This window comes from Anguilla anguilla, chromosome 12, assembly GCF_013347855.1.
Source record: "Anguilla anguilla isolate fAngAng1 chromosome 12, fAngAng1.pri, whole genome shotgun sequence".
Lineage (NCBI taxonomy): Eukaryota > Metazoa > Chordata > Actinopteri > Anguilliformes > Anguillidae > Anguilla > Anguilla anguilla.
The window spans coordinates 12,090,507-12,113,135 of NC_049212.1; the positions used below are offsets into that span (position 1 = coordinate 12,090,507).

The 22,629-nt window shown below is 39.3% G+C and overlaps 1 protein-coding gene across 7 annotated transcripts in view; it reads right to left on the reverse strand.

The window, feature by feature from the left end:
• LOC118208925 (protein CEPU-1-like) overlaps nt 1-22,629 on the reverse strand; it is a 255,339-nt gene that overhangs the window by 17,503 nt on the left and 215,207 nt on the right. For all 7 annotated transcript variants that reach the window (XM_035383918.1, XM_035383913.1, XM_035383919.1 and 4 more), the window contains exon 3: nt 11,768-12,000. In XM_035383918.1, coding sequence (XP_035239809.1) covers nt 11,768-12,000 — 233 coding nt within the window. The remainder of the gene's footprint in view (nt 1-11,767; nt 12,001-22,629) is intronic.

A 22,629-nucleotide genomic window follows, 5' to 3' on the forward strand; every position in this document is an offset into this window, starting at 1 on the left:
ACAGCACTGTTTACCCTTCCAGGCAGCCACAACTCTAGAAAGAGAACTGAGGGTAGGGAGAAATAATTCCTGTTCCCCAAAAATTCAAGCATAACACCTCTAATGAAAAAGCATTTCTTTCTGCATGTCAGCTACAAGGGGAGCGAGTATTTCTTCAGGTTCTTTCTCTTTGGCTGAGGTTTTCATTTTTGCAGCGATAGCCACAGCAAAGCTGAAAGACCATGAGGACTGTTACCCAGAACCTCAAACCTGCCACTGCCATCGCTGGCTAACGAGAGTTAGCAGAACCAGCTGGCGAAAATCCCCGTCCCTTCCACTGTCAACAGAAATGACTTTACCGCGTGCCCTGAAGACGGATAAAAGGGGAATGCGAAGCGGCTTTGTTCACTCAGTCAAGTGCTGAATCAACTGAGCTATTAAAAAAAAAACCTCATTAAAGCTTTGCATTTTCGCTATACATGCATTCGCTATCTCCAGGATTCACTTTCAGGTTTAATTTGTGTATCTTATTACTCTTTGGTGGATACTTTATTTCCAGCAATGTTCTGTTATTCAGAGTACAGGTACAGTAGCAGTAGCGATGCCAGGATTTTAATTTTGGATGGGCCCAAGTAATTTTTGGCTGAGCCCTTTAATTTCAGAAATTAGGCTAACTGTTTGCACACCGCGTGTCCTTTATTTCATTAATTTACAGTAGGTTTGCTGGCTCTATCATTCTAAATATGCACCTGTTTGCCATTATCGGTGCTGCTTATGTCATATACAGCTGACCAGCGTTCTAAACACCTGCATTCCACACAGCTGGGAGCTGACTTGTTATAGCAATATACAATGGCATGAAAAAGCATTTTCCCCCTTCCTGATTTCCTCTATTATTGCATATTTTCACAACGAATGCAGATGCTTCCATATAGGTGTACTGCATGATACAATTAAACAATTAACATCCTATCAAATTCTGCGACGTATAAAACTGCTAAGCAGGCCCAGTTGACCTTGATTTTGGATCAAGATAGCAAGAGGAAAAGATCTAAGTGACTTTGAAAGAGGGTTCATTACTAGGGCACGGATGGCTGGAGCTTCCATCAGAAAGACTGCTAAACTGGCTAGTGTTTCAATAGGAACAGTAGCTAAAGTGACATCTGCATTTAGATCTATGGGAAAGACATCAGTAAATTGAAAATGCTATGAAAAAGACATCAGCGTCGGAAATTGTGGTCGAAGGTGCACATTTGATGACCGTGATGCTTGTGCATTAATGCGATATGTAAGGAAAAATAGAAGAACTCTTCCTCAGGTACCTGAGAATGTCAACGCAGGATGTGATCAGACTGTCTCAGGAAGTACAGTCAACATCGACATCTACACAGAGAGGGATATTATAGTAGAGTTGCACTGCATAAATCCCTCACTACAAAGACGAGTTCAGTGGAGAAAAAACCATTGGCACTGGTTTACAGAGGTGTTGAAGATGAGTCACATGATCAGATGAGTCATCCTTTGTTGAAATATTTATATCATGCGTACATTGGCAGTGGCACTTTCAGATTATGAAAAGGGATACTGTCACCAACAGCAAGAATCCAAATCTTGTCATGCTGAGGTCACCAACTGTAAATAAAAAATAAAAAAACTCTCTGGAAACCAAACAGCAGAAGTACGTGAGTGTTGAAGGAATGCGTGTAGTCTTACCTGATGCTGCTGGAATGGGATTCATTTAATGTTATCTTGGTTATCTGACTCTAAATCGTGATCCAATTGGATGTTTTGCAGCTGAGTGCTGTCTCTTGCTGACTCCCTTGCTGACTCCCTCTGTCAGCACAATAAACAGTCTGTTTTCTTTTGAGGGCCAGATAAGAGGCAGACTTCTGTGAACTGCCCTACTATTCATAAATGCATTCCATTATGATTATGATGATTGTTGTTATAATAATAATAATAATAATTATTATTATTATTATTATTACACATTTTTCTTCGTGGCTTTCTCTTTCCACTTTCCATCCACAACTATGACATGTTATTTGTCACAGAATGCACACTGAAATCAGTCCATTAGACTCAGGCCCTCCTGGATCAATGCAAATTGAGAAGAAAAAAAGAAAAGAAGACTGGCACAGGAGTGTCCAAACAGCTTATCACTGGCACATGGTGACAGACGTCTGGCCCAATGAGGCTTCACCATGAAGCTTCACATGTTATGATGCTGCAGTGCTTTATATGAGGAGGCCAAATTGCAGAAGGGTCTAGCTTTGGAGAAACTGGGTCACTGGATACTAGCTATCTGTCTCTCTTTAGCCACTCTGAACACACTCACTGGAAATTGATTGCTTTGAAAACTCTTTGTCTTTCTCTCTTTCTCGCTCTGTGTGTGTGAGTGTCTGTGTTCATGTGCGTGTGTGTGCACGTGTCTGTTAACTATGTAGATAGAATTTCTGGTTGCCTTTTCATAGCAAATCTGCATATCATCCGTCTGTTGACTCCAGGTGCCAGAGTCAACAGTAGCGTCTGTTTCCTAGTAGACCTCTCTCCCAGCCAACCAATATTACCCCACAGATCAGTACTAAAGGCAAATTTAATTTATTTACTTACTGACTGACACATCAGATCCCCACAGCAACACCGCCACCACCAGATCCAACATGTGTATTTTTTTTCCCCCACCAAGCATTTTAATGGTATACAGTTCTATGGGGTGGTGCATCAGATTCGTCTCAAAATTATCACAGAAAACATGACGCATATTTGTGTCAGAATTATGAAGCAATCTGTTTTGTTTGATACTTGATATGATGGTACGTTTGACTCTTTTGACACAAATTCTATTGCAGAGCATCAGTAAACAACATAGACAAGACATCTTATCAATGGGAAAACTACCTCCAGGTTAGTTACGTGGTGACTACCTTCCACAGACAGGAAATGACAGAGCACCTACAATGGCCCAATGCCACATTTCTCTGCTGTGAAATTAAAAGTTTGTAAACTGCTCCAGAAAAAAAAACCTCAGTTCATTATATGTATATACACAGTATACTGCACAACAGTAGTTTACAAAATATTGATAAAAATGTAACCTATTATGGCACTACCAGGTGTAGTGTTAATATCTGAGGTGTGGCCTACACAATTATTAAAATATACATAACACAATATTTAGCCACCTGTTAATGTTTTAGTTATTCGTTGTACCCAAAACTGACTGCAGAAGCTTTGAGGTTTCAGCTTAATTCCAATTAGGTTTCCATTGCGTGGGTTTGGAGTTGGCAGCAGTGTAAAACTTTCAGTGAGCAAACACAGTAAGCAAGAAGTTAAAAAAAAAACAGCATAAGAACCAAAACAAATAAAAATATACGAACAATAATACAAACAATTACAATACAGACAAACAGTGATTTAGTCATTTCTTTGTTGTTCATTATTTTTAAGCAGATTAGAGAAGCAAATGCTTTTGACCTCCCCCGCAAAAAAAAAAGGGAAAAACGAACTAATTGTGTACTACTGTACTGGACTGAAACTACTGGGATGTTCAGAATTCAATAGAAGACTGTGGAGAAAATCAGTATACTGAAGACAAGCCACTCAACAGCCCTCATGTATTTGTGGTGGTGTAATAATTATTTCTCTTTCATTGCAAAACTGGGTGAGCACATCATGTTTTTTTCCATATTTTCTTCCCTCTCTTTTGTAATACAGTTTAATTGCACTGCCCATGGTGCAATGCACAATGTGCAGTTTGCACACTAATTAACTGCTGTCTTCAATGACCAGTTCTTCCTGTTGAGTTGCACCTGGACACAAGGAACACTGCTGCTGCAGCATGTCACCTCTACCAATGCACTAACCCAGGGACTGCTATCAACATAACAATCCATGTAGTACAAAAGACGGAGAGGCATACTGCTCACTGATACGCCCAGGGAGCCCTGGCAGTACACCCTCTCCCAAATAACCATTGACTTGTTGATTGTGCAGCTTGCCAATATTATCTGGAATACATTGTTTAGTATTCATACGTTCAAAACATTCTCTGTAATAATGGTGTATCTTTGCACAGACAATGCTCTTTTCATGAACACATCCGATTCCACAGCACACTGTACACACGTGCCTTCAATGCAAATACAATAGAGATTAGTTATTCCAGTCATCAAACTTTCTAAAACATCACCACACGGTAGATTATGTTAAATTGAATTTTAGCAGATTGTTTTCAGCACTTTCCCTCACTGTTGAATTTGAATTTTGGCAGCACAAAGGATTTCTATGTCAACAGGCCATATTGAATTTTAATAATTAGCACTGTTTGTTTCCTCTCTCTGGAAATGGTATTTTCATAAGAACTGAATTTGGTTTTGTTCATCCAGCGATAATTGAAAATGAGGTCATTCCTTTCATTTTTAGAGCAATCTGCTTTTGCTGCAGCAGACTGATCTAAAAACGGAAATAGCTCTATCTCATATATCTTATATATATATTTTTTTTTTTTCAAAAGTATGTGTACACCCGTTCTAATTAGTGGTTTCATGCTTTGTTGTTCACAGGAGCATAAAATCAAGAAAACACAGCCATGCAATCTCCATTGACAAACATTGGCAGTAGAATGGGTCGTACTGAAGAGCTCAGTGACATTCCTGAGTGACCATTGTTATAGGATGCCACCTTTCCAACAAGTCCGTTTGTCAAATTTCTACTCTGCTGGAGCTGCCCCTGTTAACTGTAAGTGCTGTTATTGTGAAGTGGAAACATATAGGAGAAACAACAGCTCAGCCGCAAAGCGGTAGGCCACACAGGCTCACAGATAGGGACTGGTGAGTGCTGAAGCGTGTAGCTTGTAAACATCATTTGCCAACTGAAGACTCACTGAAGACTCACCTCTTCAGGCTGCACCTCTCCCCATCCCTCCATACCTCCCTGTAATCTCTAAATTAACTATAAGCTTAGGGTTGTAACTAGGTAGCTGTTTCGTAGGTAACTTAGTTAATGCACGCGTCTTATCTACTGCTTGTATTTTTGCGTAGACTGCGTTGTTGCTGTTCTCGTTTGTGTTAGTATTAATCAGTTTATCCTTCAGGGTCCAAGTTGAACTATGCGGTTGTTCCCTGCACTTGGAACAGTACTTCTCTCTAGGGTTTTCGACACACTTGTTCCTGGTTATGGTTATACACGTTGTTGTACGTCGCTCTGGATAAGAGCGTCTGCCAAATGCCTGTAATGTAATGTAATGTAATGCCCTCGGTTGCAACACTCACTACAGAGTTCCAAACCACCTCTGGAAACAACGCCAGCAAAACTGTTTGTCAAGAGCTTCATAAAATGGGTTTCCATGGCTGAGGATCCGTACGCAAGCCTAAGATCACCATGCGCAATGGCAAGCGTCGGGTGGAGTGGTTTAAATCAAGCGCCCATTGGACTCTGGAGCAGCGGAAATGCGTTTTCTGGAGTGGGGAATCACACTTCACTATCTGGCAGTCTGACAGACGAACCTGGGTTTGGCAGCATGCACAGTGCCAACTGTACAGTACCGGATAGTGCCAACTGTAATGTTTGGCAGAGGAGGAATTATACTCTGGGGCAGTTTTCCATGGTTTGGGCTAGGCCCCTTAGTCCCACTGAAGGGAAATCTTAATGCTACAGCATACAATGACATTCTATAGAATTGTGCGCTTCCAATATATACAGAATGTGTATATATACAGATGGGTGATTAAAGGAAAAACCAACTTAAACTGTCTTAATAAGGTGTTGGGCCACCACAAGCAGCCAGAACAGCTTAGGTGTGCCTTGTCATAGATTATACCCCTCAGAACCCCTCAGGTCACCAAGTAATATAACTTATATTTCAAGGCTTATCGCTTGAACAGAAAAACAAGGACTGAAGGGAGGAGAGTTTTTTTCTAGCATAACTAGAAGAAGGTTGGCCTTTTCCTTTATCCTCCCCCCTGTCATCCTGCCACGGAGGAACCGGCTATGACGCCATGCTGCCCAGGACTCTGAAAGCAACTGATAGATAAAAATATAACAATTATTTCTGAGTTAAAGCTAGTTTAAGACTAAGAGGTCACTGTATGTTTTTTCAGTATTCATGCTATATGACTAGATACAGCCAATCATTTACTTTGTTCATTTTTATGTATTAAACATGTACCAGTTAGATAAGATATAGAATTAGGTAAAACACTTTTTGCTTATAAAAAAGCAGGGACAGCCTCTGTTTTCTTCAGTTCAGGCTTGTCCACCTTGTTGTTTGTAAGTGCCTATTTTGTATATGGATATACCTTGTCATGTCTTGTTATTCTAAGGGGAGAATTTTCTCTGCTCAATAAGAACAAGGTGAAGAATGACTCATCTCACCATATCACTTTTTTTCCACACCTCTATAGACCAGTGCCAGTGGTTTTTGCTCCACTCAAATGTGCATTTGTCTTTTTATTGAGGGGTTTATGCACTGCAGCCCTACTATAATATCCCTCTCTATGTAGTTGTCGACGAACTGTTCTTGTTGACACAGTCTGATCACGCCCTGCATTGACATTCTCAGTCACCTGAGGAAGAGTTGCTCTTCTGTTTTTCCATACATATCACACTAATGCACGAGCATCACGGTCATTGAATGTGGTTGTATCAGATGCCCTATCAAAAAAGAAGGGAGTGGGTTTATTATTCAGTATGCCTGGACAGCAGCCTTGCATGCAAAAGTGGTGGCCTTCGTAGTCCACGGGTTTAGTGTAGTGGTTAGTGTGACAGTCCCTCCTGCTGGAGAACTCAGTTAGCGAATCACCAGATCCATTCCAGTACTCTTTATTCCACTCACTTAAAAGAAAATGATGAAACAACACATCAAAATGCTTTGTATTATTCAATTCAATGCAAGAGATGGGGATTTGTGGAAAGGCGATCATAATTTATCTTGTTTTGTAAGTTCTGTTTGATCATTTTAATTTCAGCGATGTCTGACAAAACGTAAAAATGGGTCGTTTCCTAAACGTAACATATTTACATCTTGATGGGAGATCAGGCTCTGCCCTCAGAAGTCACTTCAATAAATAAAAGTCCTATATGCAGATTCCAGTGCCTTATTTCAGATGCCACACGTCTCCACAAGCTAACATTAAGTTTGTTCTGTCGACCTAGCCAGTGACAGCAGGCACCGTTAGCAAGCTAGCTAACGTTAAACTCGGTGAAAATGTCAAAAACAAAACTGTATAAATTATAAGTATAATGTATAATTTAAACAATTCAATTGTTCAGTTTCTTTGCCTTTGTGCTTCACTGTTGTTGTTTGCTCTTTATTTTAAGAAAAGTATTAGCAAAATCGTTAACTGCAATGCACGTCTTACCTGGCATGGAACAAGATTGCAATACATATCAGATTGTTATGCTATAATACTACTAACTATAAAAAATTAAGTAAACAGAAATGTGCATCGAGGAAAAAAAAATCCTTTACCTTAAACAGGGTAAACATTAAAATACTCTTTTCTGATATTTTAGCTGACATTTAAAAGCCGTTTGCAGATAATCTCAGCAAACTAAAAGCAGTTCAACTTTCAAGTGTTAATTTAATCTGAAAACCTACCATACTCAACGCTTGATTGGCACCCTTTGAAATAGGGGGCCGGTTGCACTGAATTAAATTAGGCTTTCAGATGAGATCTCTCCAAGATTAGAAGTACTTTACAGAATTAATTAGCACAAAAAACTTAAACAAAACGGATGAGTGAATGCTTTTCCATTTTGATTGCATTTCCCCCATAGGAAACTCATCTGGGAGCAGCAAGATACATTATAATCTTTCTTTATAAATTGTTAGTGGAATTATTAAATGCAAACATTGCTCAATGGTGGCATTAAAGCTATTTTAATCTTGTGTGATCCATGCCGGCATTTTCAATAAAACACAAGAAATGAATGCCTTGTGCTATGAAATGCAAGCTGTGGTAGTCGTTAAGCATCGCTTCTTAATTAGACCATTAGTTCAGTACATCACTGCAATTTGTTATTGTCTGGTGCCCATACTCTCCTATGCTAATTTGTGAGCCAAACCAGGTTACACAACCATGAAGAAATATTTTAGCAGAGACCAAACCCAACTGAATTCCTTAAGATCCCTTTTTTATCAGTGGCTATAATTCCATAATATCATTGAATAAAAACAAATATCACAACATTTTGTGAAGGATTCTCAATATGTTTAGAGGACCTAAAAAAACTGCTGTCAAATGAATTTTTAATACACTAGTAAAAACCTTTGCTTGTTCATCATATAACCAATATTATTTAGTTTAAAAAGCATATTAACACAAAATGATATCATATGTAGTGTGTTGCTCCAACATTTTATTTTCAAAATTGTTATTTATTTATTTTTGCCCTCCAATGTGAATTCTGGGAAAAAGACCACAGCTAAAACACATGAAATGGATCATGGGCATATTAATCATAAGAAAAAAATGTCAAATGCTGAAATGGTAATAGCAGAAAATGCCCACGTGTTGCTTGTTTGTTCATTTGTCAGAAGTTCAAGATTTAACAATATTGGCTGTGCTGTATCATAGTTAAAGTTAGTGGCAGAGCATACAGCACTCTAACTGTACGGTGAAGCCGGGGATGGGTGGGGGGATAGTTTAGGGGTTTGCCATTAGTATTGCTGGAAAGGAACAGTCATTTGACCTCATGAGTGTTGTGCCACTCCGCACCATGCTGAAACAGCCCTTCGTGTGAGTGCTTTTTAACGGCAAAAAAAAATGTGCTCGCATTTGATTAAAACCAACCAAAAAAGGTTTTAAATACATTTGCATGCATTTGAAGACATTAGGACCGAAATTGAACGGTCACTTAAATAGCCCGTGGCTAAAACGCACAAGGCCAGCAGAGAGAATGATTAGAATATGTCAACAGCGCGTTATTACCGGCTGGAATTTAATGCCCCGAGACTCCGGCACGGCGCTTAAGGAAAGCCAATGGACTGGAGATTCGGCGCCGCCGTCTCGCAGCCCCGCCCGACCCGAACCGTTAATTATCCTCTCTCTCCTCCGTCAGGGCGTTGGCTTTCCGCGCCAGCGCGTCGTCCGTTAAACCGCTCCGGGCACACCCCTGGCCCTCTCTCACGGAACGCGTGAAATCCGAAATCGTTTAAATGCAATAAGGCTAACTAACTTTTTTTTTCTTCTTAAAAGTAAGCTTCGATGGTCCGAGGCAAAAACGGACCGCGTCGGTGAAAGGGGTGCACCGTTTCGGAAAAATATTTTTTATTGTTAGGGTGTCAAAGAAAATGTTTGAACAATGCCCCAGGGCTTAATTATAATAACGATGAAATGGGATTACAGTCATTATTAGAAGACTATTGATGTTTTATAGCATATGCACAACACTAAATTAATACAGATTTAGTCGAGCCCTACAAATCAAGTCAGACAGGACCACGGCTTTCATTAAGTAAGTAGGTGGTACTGCACACACGTGACTACAGATCTCATTTGTGAAATGTTCATGTGATCATTCATGGGAAGAGGAACGCTTTTCATTTATTCTGAGACTGACCTTTATGTTAAGCATATCGGAGCTCTCTTGATCAACCCTTCTTTCTGAATATTTGTTGCCTAGGTAACAGGGCAGCCTTTGTCGGTGTTTGCGGAAGACCTGACCTGCTCTCCGCCAGCATTGCGGGGAGGTGTCGAAGGATAAAAAATCCAGGTGGAAAATATGTGTTGTGAGAGAAGATGCTGGGTGGCCTTGCAGCTCACAAACTGGTCTGCTAAGTGAAAACTTGTCAGTTGAAATCCAGAATGCGGAACTGCGGTTGTAAAATAAGAGCGTTAATCCAGTCGAATTTCAGGGAACACTTGTTCATTACACTTACAAACATATCCAGTCTGTGGTCCATTATTGCCAATTATCAAATCAAATTGCTTGCTTAATTAAATCATGTATGCAGTACAGTGGGTGGCAAAATTGATAATGTAGTGACATGATGCAGGGCTTGAATTACACAAGGCCATATGGCCACTGCTGTGGTGCCCTGAATTTCAGGCCTTAGCGCTCCTTTAAAAATAATTACCTGCACTGCCCTTTGTGACTTGCCTTAATATTTATATACCTGAGGTTTTATGGGGCCTTCTCTGCTTCTCTAGGGCGGTGTCTCACTGTTACCAATCGTTTTTAATTAGCTAACTTAATACGGCTGTACCCGAACCCAAATCCTGCATTTGGAAATGCGCAGGTAAAGTATGGTGCATGTCTTTTCTTCCCAAAGTAGACCAAATGAAATGAGATTGGCAGAGAAAGTGAGCATTAAGCAGGAAATGCACCAGAAGTAATTTGCTGATGGTAAAACATTTGCTCCTTTCACCTCTTTTTTGTGACTTTCGCTCATATGGATGGAATAAGTGCTTTTACAATGTGCTGTCTGGCCTTGACGTCTTCACTTGGAATTTGATTTAGGCCTCAATGCCTTCTGCTTTGGTATGTTGCCCTACAAATGACAAAATTCAAAGCCTGTTGACAGGCACTTAATGTTCAACCAAATATACAGCTCCCCCAGGGTAACTTCTAAGGGGCCGATTGGACATTTATTTATTTATTTAATTATTCATTTCCTCTAACAGTCATTGTAAACTTCCCAAGTGATCAAAAGTTTAACTCCCCCATGTAATGGTGCTCCACATCAAAAATTGAGTCCAAGTGTCATCTGGGAGGGATAGTAATTAACACTCCGGTGAAATCACTGAACAGGACAAAATGAATATATAGACAACTCCATCTAGAACAGTATGGGAAAATGATAGAATCTTAGGAGAACGAGAGTCATTTAAAACATCCGATCTCTTGACAAATGCATTATGCATATGATGTGCATTTAGGTGTTGTGCAATTAAATCTTTCTGAGGTCTAATTTAATCTCAGATCTCTCCCTCAGGCGTTCTCAGTGCACAATATGCCTGCATCCTGTGCGGTTCCCACTCAACACACCTGTGCTCAGTACCCGCACCCTCACCCCTCATCACTCACTTTCAAAAAATTACACTCATTAAAACTGTAACTTTTCTCCAGTAAACTTAAGCGTTAGACCAGCTTTCAATGCAAAAACCCAGACATAAAGCATATGGCGCTGACGGTAGTCTTTACCATTTTGGCTGTCAATATATGGTTGAGTCATATTCAATTCAAATGAGTTGCAGCAAAAAAAGGGAATTGAACCAGTCACAGTCTGTTTTCCAGAATGATAACATATGGCTCAATACAGCCTAAGTATACTAACTTGCATTGTATAAATACAAATTTCATGCAAATGAACCTATAAAATTTCAATTGAGAAAATGTAACTTATATTCCTAAGTTTCTGTAAGTTTGCCAAGACTAAGAAAAGAAACATTGTATGTTCCTGAATAAATGAATAAGCAATATAAGAAAAATGAGTGAAATAGCATTGCAATCACATAAATATGAATGAGTTAAGGGTAAACGAGGAGACCTTCTAATTGTCCTAGAGCAATTCTCAACCTTTTTTCTTACACAATACCCCTTTCCAAATGTGTCAACAGAAGACCTAAATGTACTTTGAGGGTTTGAATGAAGGTATTTGCATTTTAATGGCATTTATTTTGGATTTTGTGTTTAGGATTAGCAAAATCAGATTTAAATTCATTTGAACTTTTACATTTTTATGAAAAGGATTTCTTTTTCCCACACAGCACACCTGACCTGTGGCACGCCGGTTAGGGAACACTGTTCCAGAGAAGCAAAGGTGAAAGAAAGACTACGTTACCCAGGACAATAATGTGCACCGCTGTGGTTCTGGGCCTGGTTCGCGTCTGCACTGCGCACGTGTACAGGCCCTCATCAGACGTATCCATGTCCTCGATCTGTATGGTGAATTCCTCCTGGTTCAGTGCCAGCAGACTCACTCTGGGGTCGACTGACCACTTCTCTTCTCCGGCGTACAGGATGCTGGAGCGGTTCAGCCAGGCTGTGTGCGTCACAGAGTTGCCCTGCAAACACCTGGAATGAACACAGAAAACACACAAAAAAAGTCTCGTCTTTTTTCTTACACGGTAAATGAATGGTAAACGTTAGGATGTTGTAAATTCAATGGGAGCCCTTGCTATAACACAGAACACTTCTCAGCACTGGGTAAGGGTAACTGATAAGCATTCTGTCATTAAGATATGTGTTCACAGATGATTCTCATTTTGGCTGCTGTAGAACACAATCTGTTACTGAAACTGAATGGATGAGGAGCAGCAAAAGACAAATATATTTCACCTTCTTAACTGTTTCCTTATCTATCAAAGTAAAACAAAAATACACTACATGGCCAAAAGTGTGTGAACGCCTGTCATCCAACATCTCATCCCAAATTATGGGCATTAATATGGAGTTGGTCCACCCGTTGCTGCTATAACAACCTCCACTCTTCTTTATACTAGATGTTGGAGCATTGCTGCAGGGCTTTGCTTCCATTCAGCCAGAAGAGCATTTGTGTGTTTGGGCACTAATTGAGCAATTAGGCCTGGCTCACCAATAGATATGCTGGAAAGTAGGCTTTCTAATAGATTTCCAAAGGTGTTGGATGGGGTTGAGTTTAAGGCTCTGTGCAGGCAAGTCAAGTTCTTCCACACCGTTCTCACCAAAACCATTTCTATATGGACCTTGCTGTTTTCCCAGGGGCGCGAGGTTAGGTCTGAATAGTGTTCACTGTGTGAACTAAACTGTGTTCTTGGCTAGAAATAGCTGTACAAAATAAGCATTGTACCTTACTGAACCTGTGTTTAGCAGTTGTCTATGACCATGAAATTCACTTTTTGTACGTCGTTTGGATAAAAGCATCTGCCAAATAAATGTAATGTAATGGCGCTGTTATGCTGAAACAGGAAAGGGCCTTCCCCAAACTGTTGTGGAAGCACAGAATTGTCTAAAATGTGATTGAATGCTGTAACATTAAGATTTGCCATCACTGAAACTAAGGGGCCTAGTTCAAACTATGAAAAACAGCCCCAGACCACGGGCTGTCCAGATACTTTTTGTCATAGTGTGGTGTAAGCAAGCATATTTGAGTGATTAAAATGATCTGATATAATTACAAAGTTTGCTAAACTCTTAAACAACAATGCATAATGCTTGGAATTCCCCCATGATGTAATGATGAGCATTAATAGTGTGTTTGCTTCATCATTATAGAAGCTCTCCAAGACTGACTGCATAGCATGCGGTTCACAGCAAACAGGCCCACCCTCCCCTCCATCCAGACAAAGTGAACACAGTTCTTTTACATTAGCCACAGTAACATGCAGGACACACTGAATAGACTATATTTAATATCAGAATATTTAATGAACAACAATTCATAGCATCCTGAATACTGGATGCACAGCAATAGGAATATTGTAGCACAACTCTTACAGTAGGATTTTATTGTGATCTTTCAGAACAATATTTCAGGGAAGCTTTACAATTTTTACAGAAGCTTTAGTAATTTATAATTCAGCACCAGACAATATCGCAAGAAATTGTAGAGTATCTCTGAGATTTGTGATTAGTTTTAAAAACTGAATGGCTTTATGAACTGGGACCATTAAGCAAGATAAAATATATAGGCTTACATGCTGAAAATTCCGTTTCTCCTCCATAAATTCCCGTCCTCTCACAAGGGGGAAACAATTCTGCCCTTTCATTTGGGCTTTTATTGCAATGACGGTCGTGCCACTTTTTTTATCTTTCCCCACTGATGTCGCAGGAGCAAGACACCAAATATGGCAGCTGAGATTGATTGAAGGAGACACTGGGAATGCACCAACAAATTGCAAGAAGAGATATAAAGATATAACTTGGCTTTGTGAGGGCCAAAAAGAGATTTTCTGGATGCACAGGCAGTTTTATAGTGCTGTGCATTGTTGGAAAATTTAAAATGCATAAAAGGTGGACTGGGTGAAGGTTACATTTGGAGGTTAGTTTGGATTTAACTGTAATTTAAGAATTAGATTGACTGTAAGTAGAGCCCAGAGTCACTCTTACAAGTGTGCAAACACACAATCTGACTAGTGGTCAAAGGGGTCAGTTTCACATTTTCCACCAGTAAAGACAGTGGAAAGTTCCAAACTGTGTTGATTGGCAGCTTTACAATACTGACATTGTGAATACTAGAACAATCAGGCTAATATTTATATCAGCGGACAAAATACGTTAGAAAGAGGGACAGGCATAAATCTAAATAATTTTCCTTGTGCCCTCCTGCACCCATGTTGCACAGTGTTCTTGATGAAAAAAAGGTCCCAATTTCCATAGATACTCACAATAGTCTGAATTTAAAACATTACATTATATTCTGTAATGTCTATTTATTTACTGCTTACTAAGTAAGTAGTAAAGCTGAAGGTAAATTGAAGGTAAATTTAAGCAAATCATTTTTATAATGATCAACTAATAAATCAAATCATTGAAAAATATTAAAGGGGGGGGGGTCATTGTCTCTCCCACATTTCCAAAAAGTTAGACACCAAATAACTTGTCTATGATACTAATACTCAACTGTGCATAGGCTAGTGTTGCGGTACACCTAGCTATCAGTAAACTGCTGGTGAGATGTAAATGTTCGGAGCTTACTATTTTGGTGGGAGAAATAACATGACAGTACGACAGTCAGTGTAGCTTTAGCTAGAGAGCATGGGAAATGTGAAATATGTGCAGAACATATACAGTATGCCACAAATTTCACTTTGGCAGTAAAAGCATTCCAAACCAAATTTAGTAAGTAATATTGTATATACTTGAACAGTTTTTCTTTCACCGCATACTTTTTAAAACTCATACTTGAGTAATTTTAGGATTTTGTTTTTATTTAAATACATTTTTTTAATGGAACAATACTTATACCTGAATGCAGTCTTTTAAATACTCTACCCACCTCTGTTTCAAAGGAGAAGTGATTTGTTTTTAATTATAGCAGTGCATATATAAGCTCTAGTTAAACTATGCAACAGTAAGAGTCTGGAAGCCTAAAATGTGCAGGGAGTTAAATCTCTGCAAAACCAATGCTTTGATTGCATGATTTTTGTTGAAGCTCTTATTGCCTTACTATTTTTTTCTTTGATTCATTGTTAGGTCTTCAATGCTGATATGACAACAATACTGTATGTTTCTATTTTTATATTTGGATGACTTCTACAATAGATCCTGTCAAACACAGATTATTATAATTCTTTTCCAAAGCATTCCAATGAATCTAAGTACAAATCAGACAAACCATTTCCTCTGTTCCTCTTTTAGCAGCTACACAACCCTATCTCCCAATGGAGGGCACTAAGATTTATCTAGCCCTCTTTCCACCTAGTCTACTGTAAGCATATTAATAGCTCACATCTATTTCTCCACATTGTAAAGTGGCCATTTAAAAAAAAAAGGTATGTTCCACATGATATGGTTGCATTTGTTTCTCCCAAGGCAGAAACCCACAGTAATTACTTGGAAAATACCATCTAAGGTTCAGGAACATTCTAGGTTCACAGGCTTATAGTTCTCTTTCTGTTTGTATGGTGAGAAAAAAAATTATTATCAGATTTGACTCTTTTTTTCAGATAAAGATGAGGACTCATGCGGGCTTTTGCAATGTTCCAGGAAAAGTGCACTAAAATCAGATAAGATGAAGAAATTATTTCTATTTATGTTCACTGTGGTTTGGTCCTTCCTGGAGCACATCAATCATTAACAGCAATAGATTTTTTTTTTTAATGTACTGAATGTACTTTTGGGGAATAGGAAGAGCCACAGAGCACAACTGGATTACTATTGAAAACACATCTCTGGTATTGTTGTTGTTGTTGTTCCTGTACAGCACTGCATTATCAGTATATCTGTGGATTACAGAAAAAATTATAACTGTACACAACATGTTATTAAACTCGGCAATACCATTATATGTCCAAAATGATTATAACTATATTATAAGTATTACAGTATTATATACATGTACACTACATGGCCAAATGTATGTGGAATCCTGACGTCCAACATCACATCCAAAATTATTGGCATTAATATGGAGTTGGTCCAACCGTTGCTGCTATAACAACCTCCGCTATTCTGGGAAGGCTTTATACTAGAAGTTGGAGCATTGCTGCAGAGATTTCCATTCAGCCAGAAGAGAATTCGTGTGGCCGGGCACTGATTGGGCAATTAGGCCTGGCTCGCAGTTGGCTTTCCAATTGATCCCAAAGGTGTTGGATGGGGTTGAGGTCAGGGCTCTGTGCAGGCCAGTCAAGTTCTTCCACTTGTATGCTGTACAATTAAAATTTGCCTTCACTGGAACTAAGGGGCCGAGCTCAAACCATGAAAAACAGCCCCAAGGATTGTCCAGATACATTTGGTCATATAGTGTATATTATATATGTGCGGCAACACATCATCCTAATACATGTACAGCTGGTTAGATGTCAAAACATGATTAAGAATGTTTCATTTTTATAAATGGAAGGGAATTGGAATAGGAGGTACCACAGTCAATCATTGCTCCATCCGCCCTTAAGATACTGCTAATACTGAAGCTTTTGGACTATTAATCCAGCTAACAAGAAAACTGCAGCAGAGATTTACAGACTAGCTGTGTTCTCAGATGTATTGGGAGTGACTGACTGTGCTCAGAAGCCTATTCCCATGGCTGGTGGAAAGAATATAAAACTATTTTGCGACAAAAAGGATTCTGTTCTGCCAATGTGCAAATGTCTGTGGGATTTGTTGTGCCTTGCCAAATAAAATATACTTTTAATTATTAATTTGTGCAACACAGCGTATATCTAGTTTAGTGTAACTGCCAGCTTGTAATTTTGAAGCAAGCAATGAGTTCCACAAATTTTAAGTTAATAAAAATTTACAGTATATATTTTTAAAAGCTTTGTAATATAAAAAGGGTATAAATACCATAACTTAAAATGCATGCAATGCAACTGGAGTATAGTTCATGGTAGCTTGATGAATCCAGCAGGAGAGGTCTGAAATAAACTTACATAATAAGAAAAAAAAAATGAAGTAAAGATTCTCTATAAAAACAGTAGCTTGCAAGATGCCGGCTTCCCACTACAAAGCCCATGTGGAACTCCTTTGTAGAGAACGGGTGACTGGCAGACTCGCATTCAGCCAGGAGATACAGTATACTATGAATCTGCCTGTGTCATTCTAGAGAATGATGCCCCATATAAATACACTGCGTGGATTCTGTTTCAGTGAAAGGCTTTGGATTCCCTGTTTCAGCAGGTGGCCAGAACTGTGCAAGGGCTTCCTGTTTAAATTTGATTTCTGAAGTGTTCACAGGAACAGGAAAGAAGCTTCGACGTTACTTTTCCACACGGGGCTTCGGAGGCACGATGGCATCTCGGCAGAAGTTAATGATTAATGAACCCAGTCATACTGGCCTGAATTGATATCCCTAAAGTAAAAGTTGACATCTTTGATAAATTAATAAAAGTAAGCCTGTGTCCTGTCCTCACACAGTCAACAGAAAAGCTATTAGTGTTCAAAAACTGTATCCATGTTCTCCAAATATCCACATATTTCTTTAGAAGACTGCATAGCCTATATCTCAACAGTAGTCCTAAGAAATGTAAGTATAACATCTTCGAAATGGCAAAAATTAATTCAACAAGTTGAATATGTTAGCAAAACAAGTTTGGTATTATATCTGGGCTTTCCAAAACCCTTTCAAGCAGTTTTCCGAAGTACATCAAGGGAATTTAAAGTTTATCATACCCTGCACCCTGTTGCATAGGTAAAGTACTGTGCTTATGGCAGTGACACTGCATGTCCACATCCCCTAAAGGTTGGATTCTTGAGTAAGGCACATCATCTAATTTATCGTAAAATAGGACAGGGGTGGGCTATGTATAAAAATGGCTGTATTTCCTATGTGTATCACTGGATACAGATGCAAATATCCATAAATTAAAGCTGACAGTCTGCGCATTAACCACACATTCATTGCTTCATTTCAAATACAATGCACTGGAGTGCAGAGCCAATACAACGCAAAATTGTGTCACAGTCCAAATACTGATGGACTTCACTGTACACAGTGATGTGAAAAAAGCAGGCCCTCTTTCATTTGTATGGGTAATCCATCTACAGCTTTTCAAGCTTTGCAACTTTTTTTTAGACAGCAAGCAGACAAGGGACACAATGAAAGACTTGCCCGTGAACAGCACACCGTAGCTTCAAAACGAAGAGGCAGAGCAGGTGCAATCTTTGAAACGGGAACGCCTGGAGCAACGCACAACCTGCTCGGGAGCGTGCCTCTTCAGTCTCGGCGACCTGCACAAACATCTGCACGGGGGTATTCTATATGCACCACGGGGAAACGCCGAATGAAGGCAATTATGTCAGCCGCATCTTCCTAAATATATTCGCCTGAAACATATTGCTCCGCTCCTGCTTGTGTCATGGTTCACACGGAGTTCACTCCCATCTGTCGAAAACAGATGTTGCTACCCTTTATTTTATGCCTTCTTTTTTTTTGCGGAGGTATTCCGAGAGAAGGCGGTTATTAATTATTTGCAGAATCTCATGGAACGTTTTTTGCACAGCGGGGAACTCACACGATATTCCGCTGAATACGAGCATGAATATGTATGGGGGGAGTCCGGTGCCGCTAAAGGGACACGGGTGAGCGGGGGGAAAAAAAGAAAAGAAAAGAAAAGAAAAAAAACTTCCGCGAGATGTTGCAAACTTTCGCGTTCTCCTGAGAAAATATTACCTGTAAATAACAGCGCATATGTACTTCCGGGTCATTGTCACAGTGTCATAATTTCCTAGGGAACTGTAAACACGGAACAGCAGCTGTATTTTCATACAAATTCACAAGAATAACAATAATAAAATAAATAATGCATTCAATTTCATGCAATACTAGCTGAAATCCAAATGAACCTAACTAAAGAGAAAATACTTCAAACTATATACAGTAAGTTAACTTAAACAAGAACATCTGCTAAGAACTTAATTCATTAATCGCAATGAGGGTATATTATGGATACATGCAACAACAACAAAAAAACAAAAAACAATACGAAATAAATAATATCAATTTTGTGGGGGATATTACATGTTCAAGTAATGCTTTTAGTGAACAAACATGAAGCACAAATAAACATCCATTCAGAGAGAATGTTGACAGGTTCTTGATCCATTCAAGTACAGCACATACCCCACGGGTACAAAATCATATCTCTCTGAATTTCATTAGCACATTACTAAAATGTTGGAATGTGACCTTCAAATGTCTTAGGTTTAAGCAGTTCTGAATCCATACCACTGTCTAGCCTGTCGTGCTGTCAGACTACATTACCCACTCATCTGTAACCCAGATAAATGCTCCAAAGTGGTTTCTGAATATGTTACTATGGTGATATCCCAGGACTTGATCAGTGAGTCGGGCCAGGCAGCCTACACGCTGGTCCGTACATCTGAAAGACCTCCTGTGTTTCTACCAAATGAATGAAACCATAGAAGAAAGGCCTATTTCGTATAATCAGTGCTTTTCATGCTGTGCTTGTTATGATCTTTTTTTATTTATTTTTATTTTTACTTTTTTCCTGACATAGCTGTAATCTCATTCAATGGTCTCAACTCAGTTTCCAAGCAAGCATAGGCATTGACAATTATGCTGAAGCCATTTTCCTCAATGTGAACATATTCAAAAACAACTCAATAAAAACAAATCCAGAGGTATTTAGTATGGGGATGCAGAGAATCTAAAACTTTCGGGAAAGAAAAGGAATGTGAACACATTATGGATGGTTCATACTGTAGGCACGAAATTAATGTTGATGACAATTAACACAAAACCACATTCATTTTTATCAATTGATTTATTTTTTGTGGGTTAAACAAGCATGTCAATACTCTAAAAAACCATCGTAAATTTATGGTGGGACATTCTAGTAACAGAAAACTTGGCCAGGGGGTGCAAGCTGTATTTCAACGTGACATTTTGTACAAGTCTTATTGCAATTTTTTTGACTTCGATGTCCATATTTCCCACTTAAGGGAAAGTTATAAGACTTATATTACATTAAATTACAGAAATTTAGCAGATGCTCTTATCCAAAACATCTGCTAAATGCCTATCATGTAATACAGCTGGATATATACAGGAGCAGTGCGGGTTAATTACCTTGCTCAAGGGTACAATGGTATCGAATCTATGACCTTTAGCTCACAAGACCAGCTTTTTTGTAGTTGTCCATGACCATGAAATGCACTTTTGTATGTCGCTTTGGATAAAAGCCTCTTCCAAATAAATGTAATGTAAATGTAACGTAATGTCCCCATTATACTACACTGCTGCCCCAGTAAGCATATCTTAACGCATAAACATACAAAAATGATGGTCGGAAATACCCACAAACTCTTGCAGGAACACTGCGAATGAAGTCTGACATCCTGGCTGCAGCACAGTATTATTGGGGCAATGCAGAAGAGAACTGCACAGGGGTTAATTATGGAGCCAAAGAGGAAACACGGATCACACCGGCTCTTTTGGTGTAAATGAACAGAGTGCTCCCTTAAGCCTTTGTGCAAAGGGTGAATATGTTAGATGTGAGATCTGCGGGTGTCGGGTCTATAATATGCACAAGGGCAAATCAAAAATAAATTAGTTGGGTGTGTGTGGGGGGGGGGTGCCAAAGTTAAACATTCAGTCCTTGAACACAGGAATTGCTGAATTGGTAACTCTAGTGTGTGTCCTTTTTATTATCTGTCCCGCACTTCTATTACATCACAAGGGTGTCAGTGCTATGAAATAATGTCCCTGCTGTACTAAACTGCCAGCTTTGAGTTTCATTTTTGAAGTTAATGGAATCAATTTAATCTGAATGTACACACAAGAGTATCATAAAAATTAGTAACAACTCTAAATACATTTAAGGTGTAATTAAACTATGTGTAGTTAAATAAATTAATTAACAAGTAATGAATAAATGAAGAAGACAATTAAGAAAAGTCTATTAAAATAGTTTAACTATATAGTTTAAAGTAAGGTTTCCCAGAAAACTGCTCCAGAAAAAAACTTTTTTATGAGGACACATATCACTTGTTATGATACAGTTTAACAACTTTCCACTCAAATATGGTCCATTCCTACTTTCACAGAGAGCAACAATGTATTAATCAGCAACATTAAAAACACAAAAACATCTGTTTACACAGGGCCAACATGTAATTGTGTGTTAATTATGTATAATGATAGCATGAAAGTCACCTTGTTAAGACCAAAACAGAACATAGCGGAGGATATGGAAAGTAGGGTGGAAAAAGTCATAATTCAGCAATAAATCAACAATTCAGTGATCACTTGGATCCGCTCAGTTAAAAATAAATAAATAAATGAATAAAAAGATGAAGTGTGACCAATTTCATCTGCAGTGCAGTGGCTCTGATTAAAATCCGAGCTCTGAGGGCAAACAGGGCTAGTGCTTTGTGTAAATTAACTTGTGTTTCAGGGAGATGGTGGAAAGTAATGAAGCTATCCTTTTGGAAATTGTGCCATCAGGAGGTTTGTTGACCGAACCAAGAGACTACTGGGCCATGGTTCAATTGCTGAATGGAGGAGCTTAAAATTGAAAAACTTAAAAAGGGGTTGCACCCTATTAAAGCACGCTGGGTTCCTTCCGTTTCTGTTTAAAAAGTTTCCTCAGCTTTGCCGCAACTTGGTCCGACAGCAACATCAAACAAAAAACAAAAGAAAGCGAAGCAAATCTAAAGGGCGAAGCCAACGGGTGTGAGGTTCTGAATGCACCCCGGTCTGCTTCTACAGCCGCTGACCGAAGTCCCCATCATACTCCGGCCCGCGAAGGGTAAACGAGTCGAAAGCGAAGGATAAGCTGGCAGCTGGGTCTGGTGACCCCTGCATCCCGGTAAGTAACAGGCGCCGTTTCCTCTCCATCGATCAGAGACCAGCTGTGTGCGCGCGTGAGCTCTGACCCGAGTCACAGCTGACTGCCTCTCTCTCTCCCTCTCTCTCTCTCTCTCTCTCTCTTTTATGCTGTACGGTCTGCTGCAGTCTTTTAGCCCTCTTTCACCCTGCCAGCAGCCTCCTGGGGCTATTCAACTGGCTTCAGAAGTCAAATCAAAATACAGGGTAGAGATAATAACTGATGTCATCGCCAGGGTTGCTTAACTAGCGCCTGTACCTGGGGGGTGGCGGGGGGGGGGGGGGGATGGTTGTCATATGCAAGCCTATACAATGCTTGCATTTTATCATGTAATACCCAATAGTAATATGATCACTTACCCATATTCATGTTTACATTGTAGAGTTAACTGTGTTACGTGGAATTTATGAGTTGATGGGTCGCAAGGCAGGTATTTATTAATATTTCAATTCAGTACTGCAAAATGCTGAGTATTCCTCTGTATTTTAAATTTGATTATATATCCATGCACATTATTGGTTACGCAGTAGGCACATCTATTGCTCTTTAAAAAATATCTTTGTGCACCTGTTCCTCTGCTGATGAGATTGCAGTGAAAGTTTTAGCTTGAAGGAGGGTTTCTCGCTCTTGCTCTCACTCTCAATTTCCCAGAGCAGCTGTTATTGCTTAAACTGGAAAGAAGGCGCATGAAATGAGTCAATTATGTAAGCTGTGA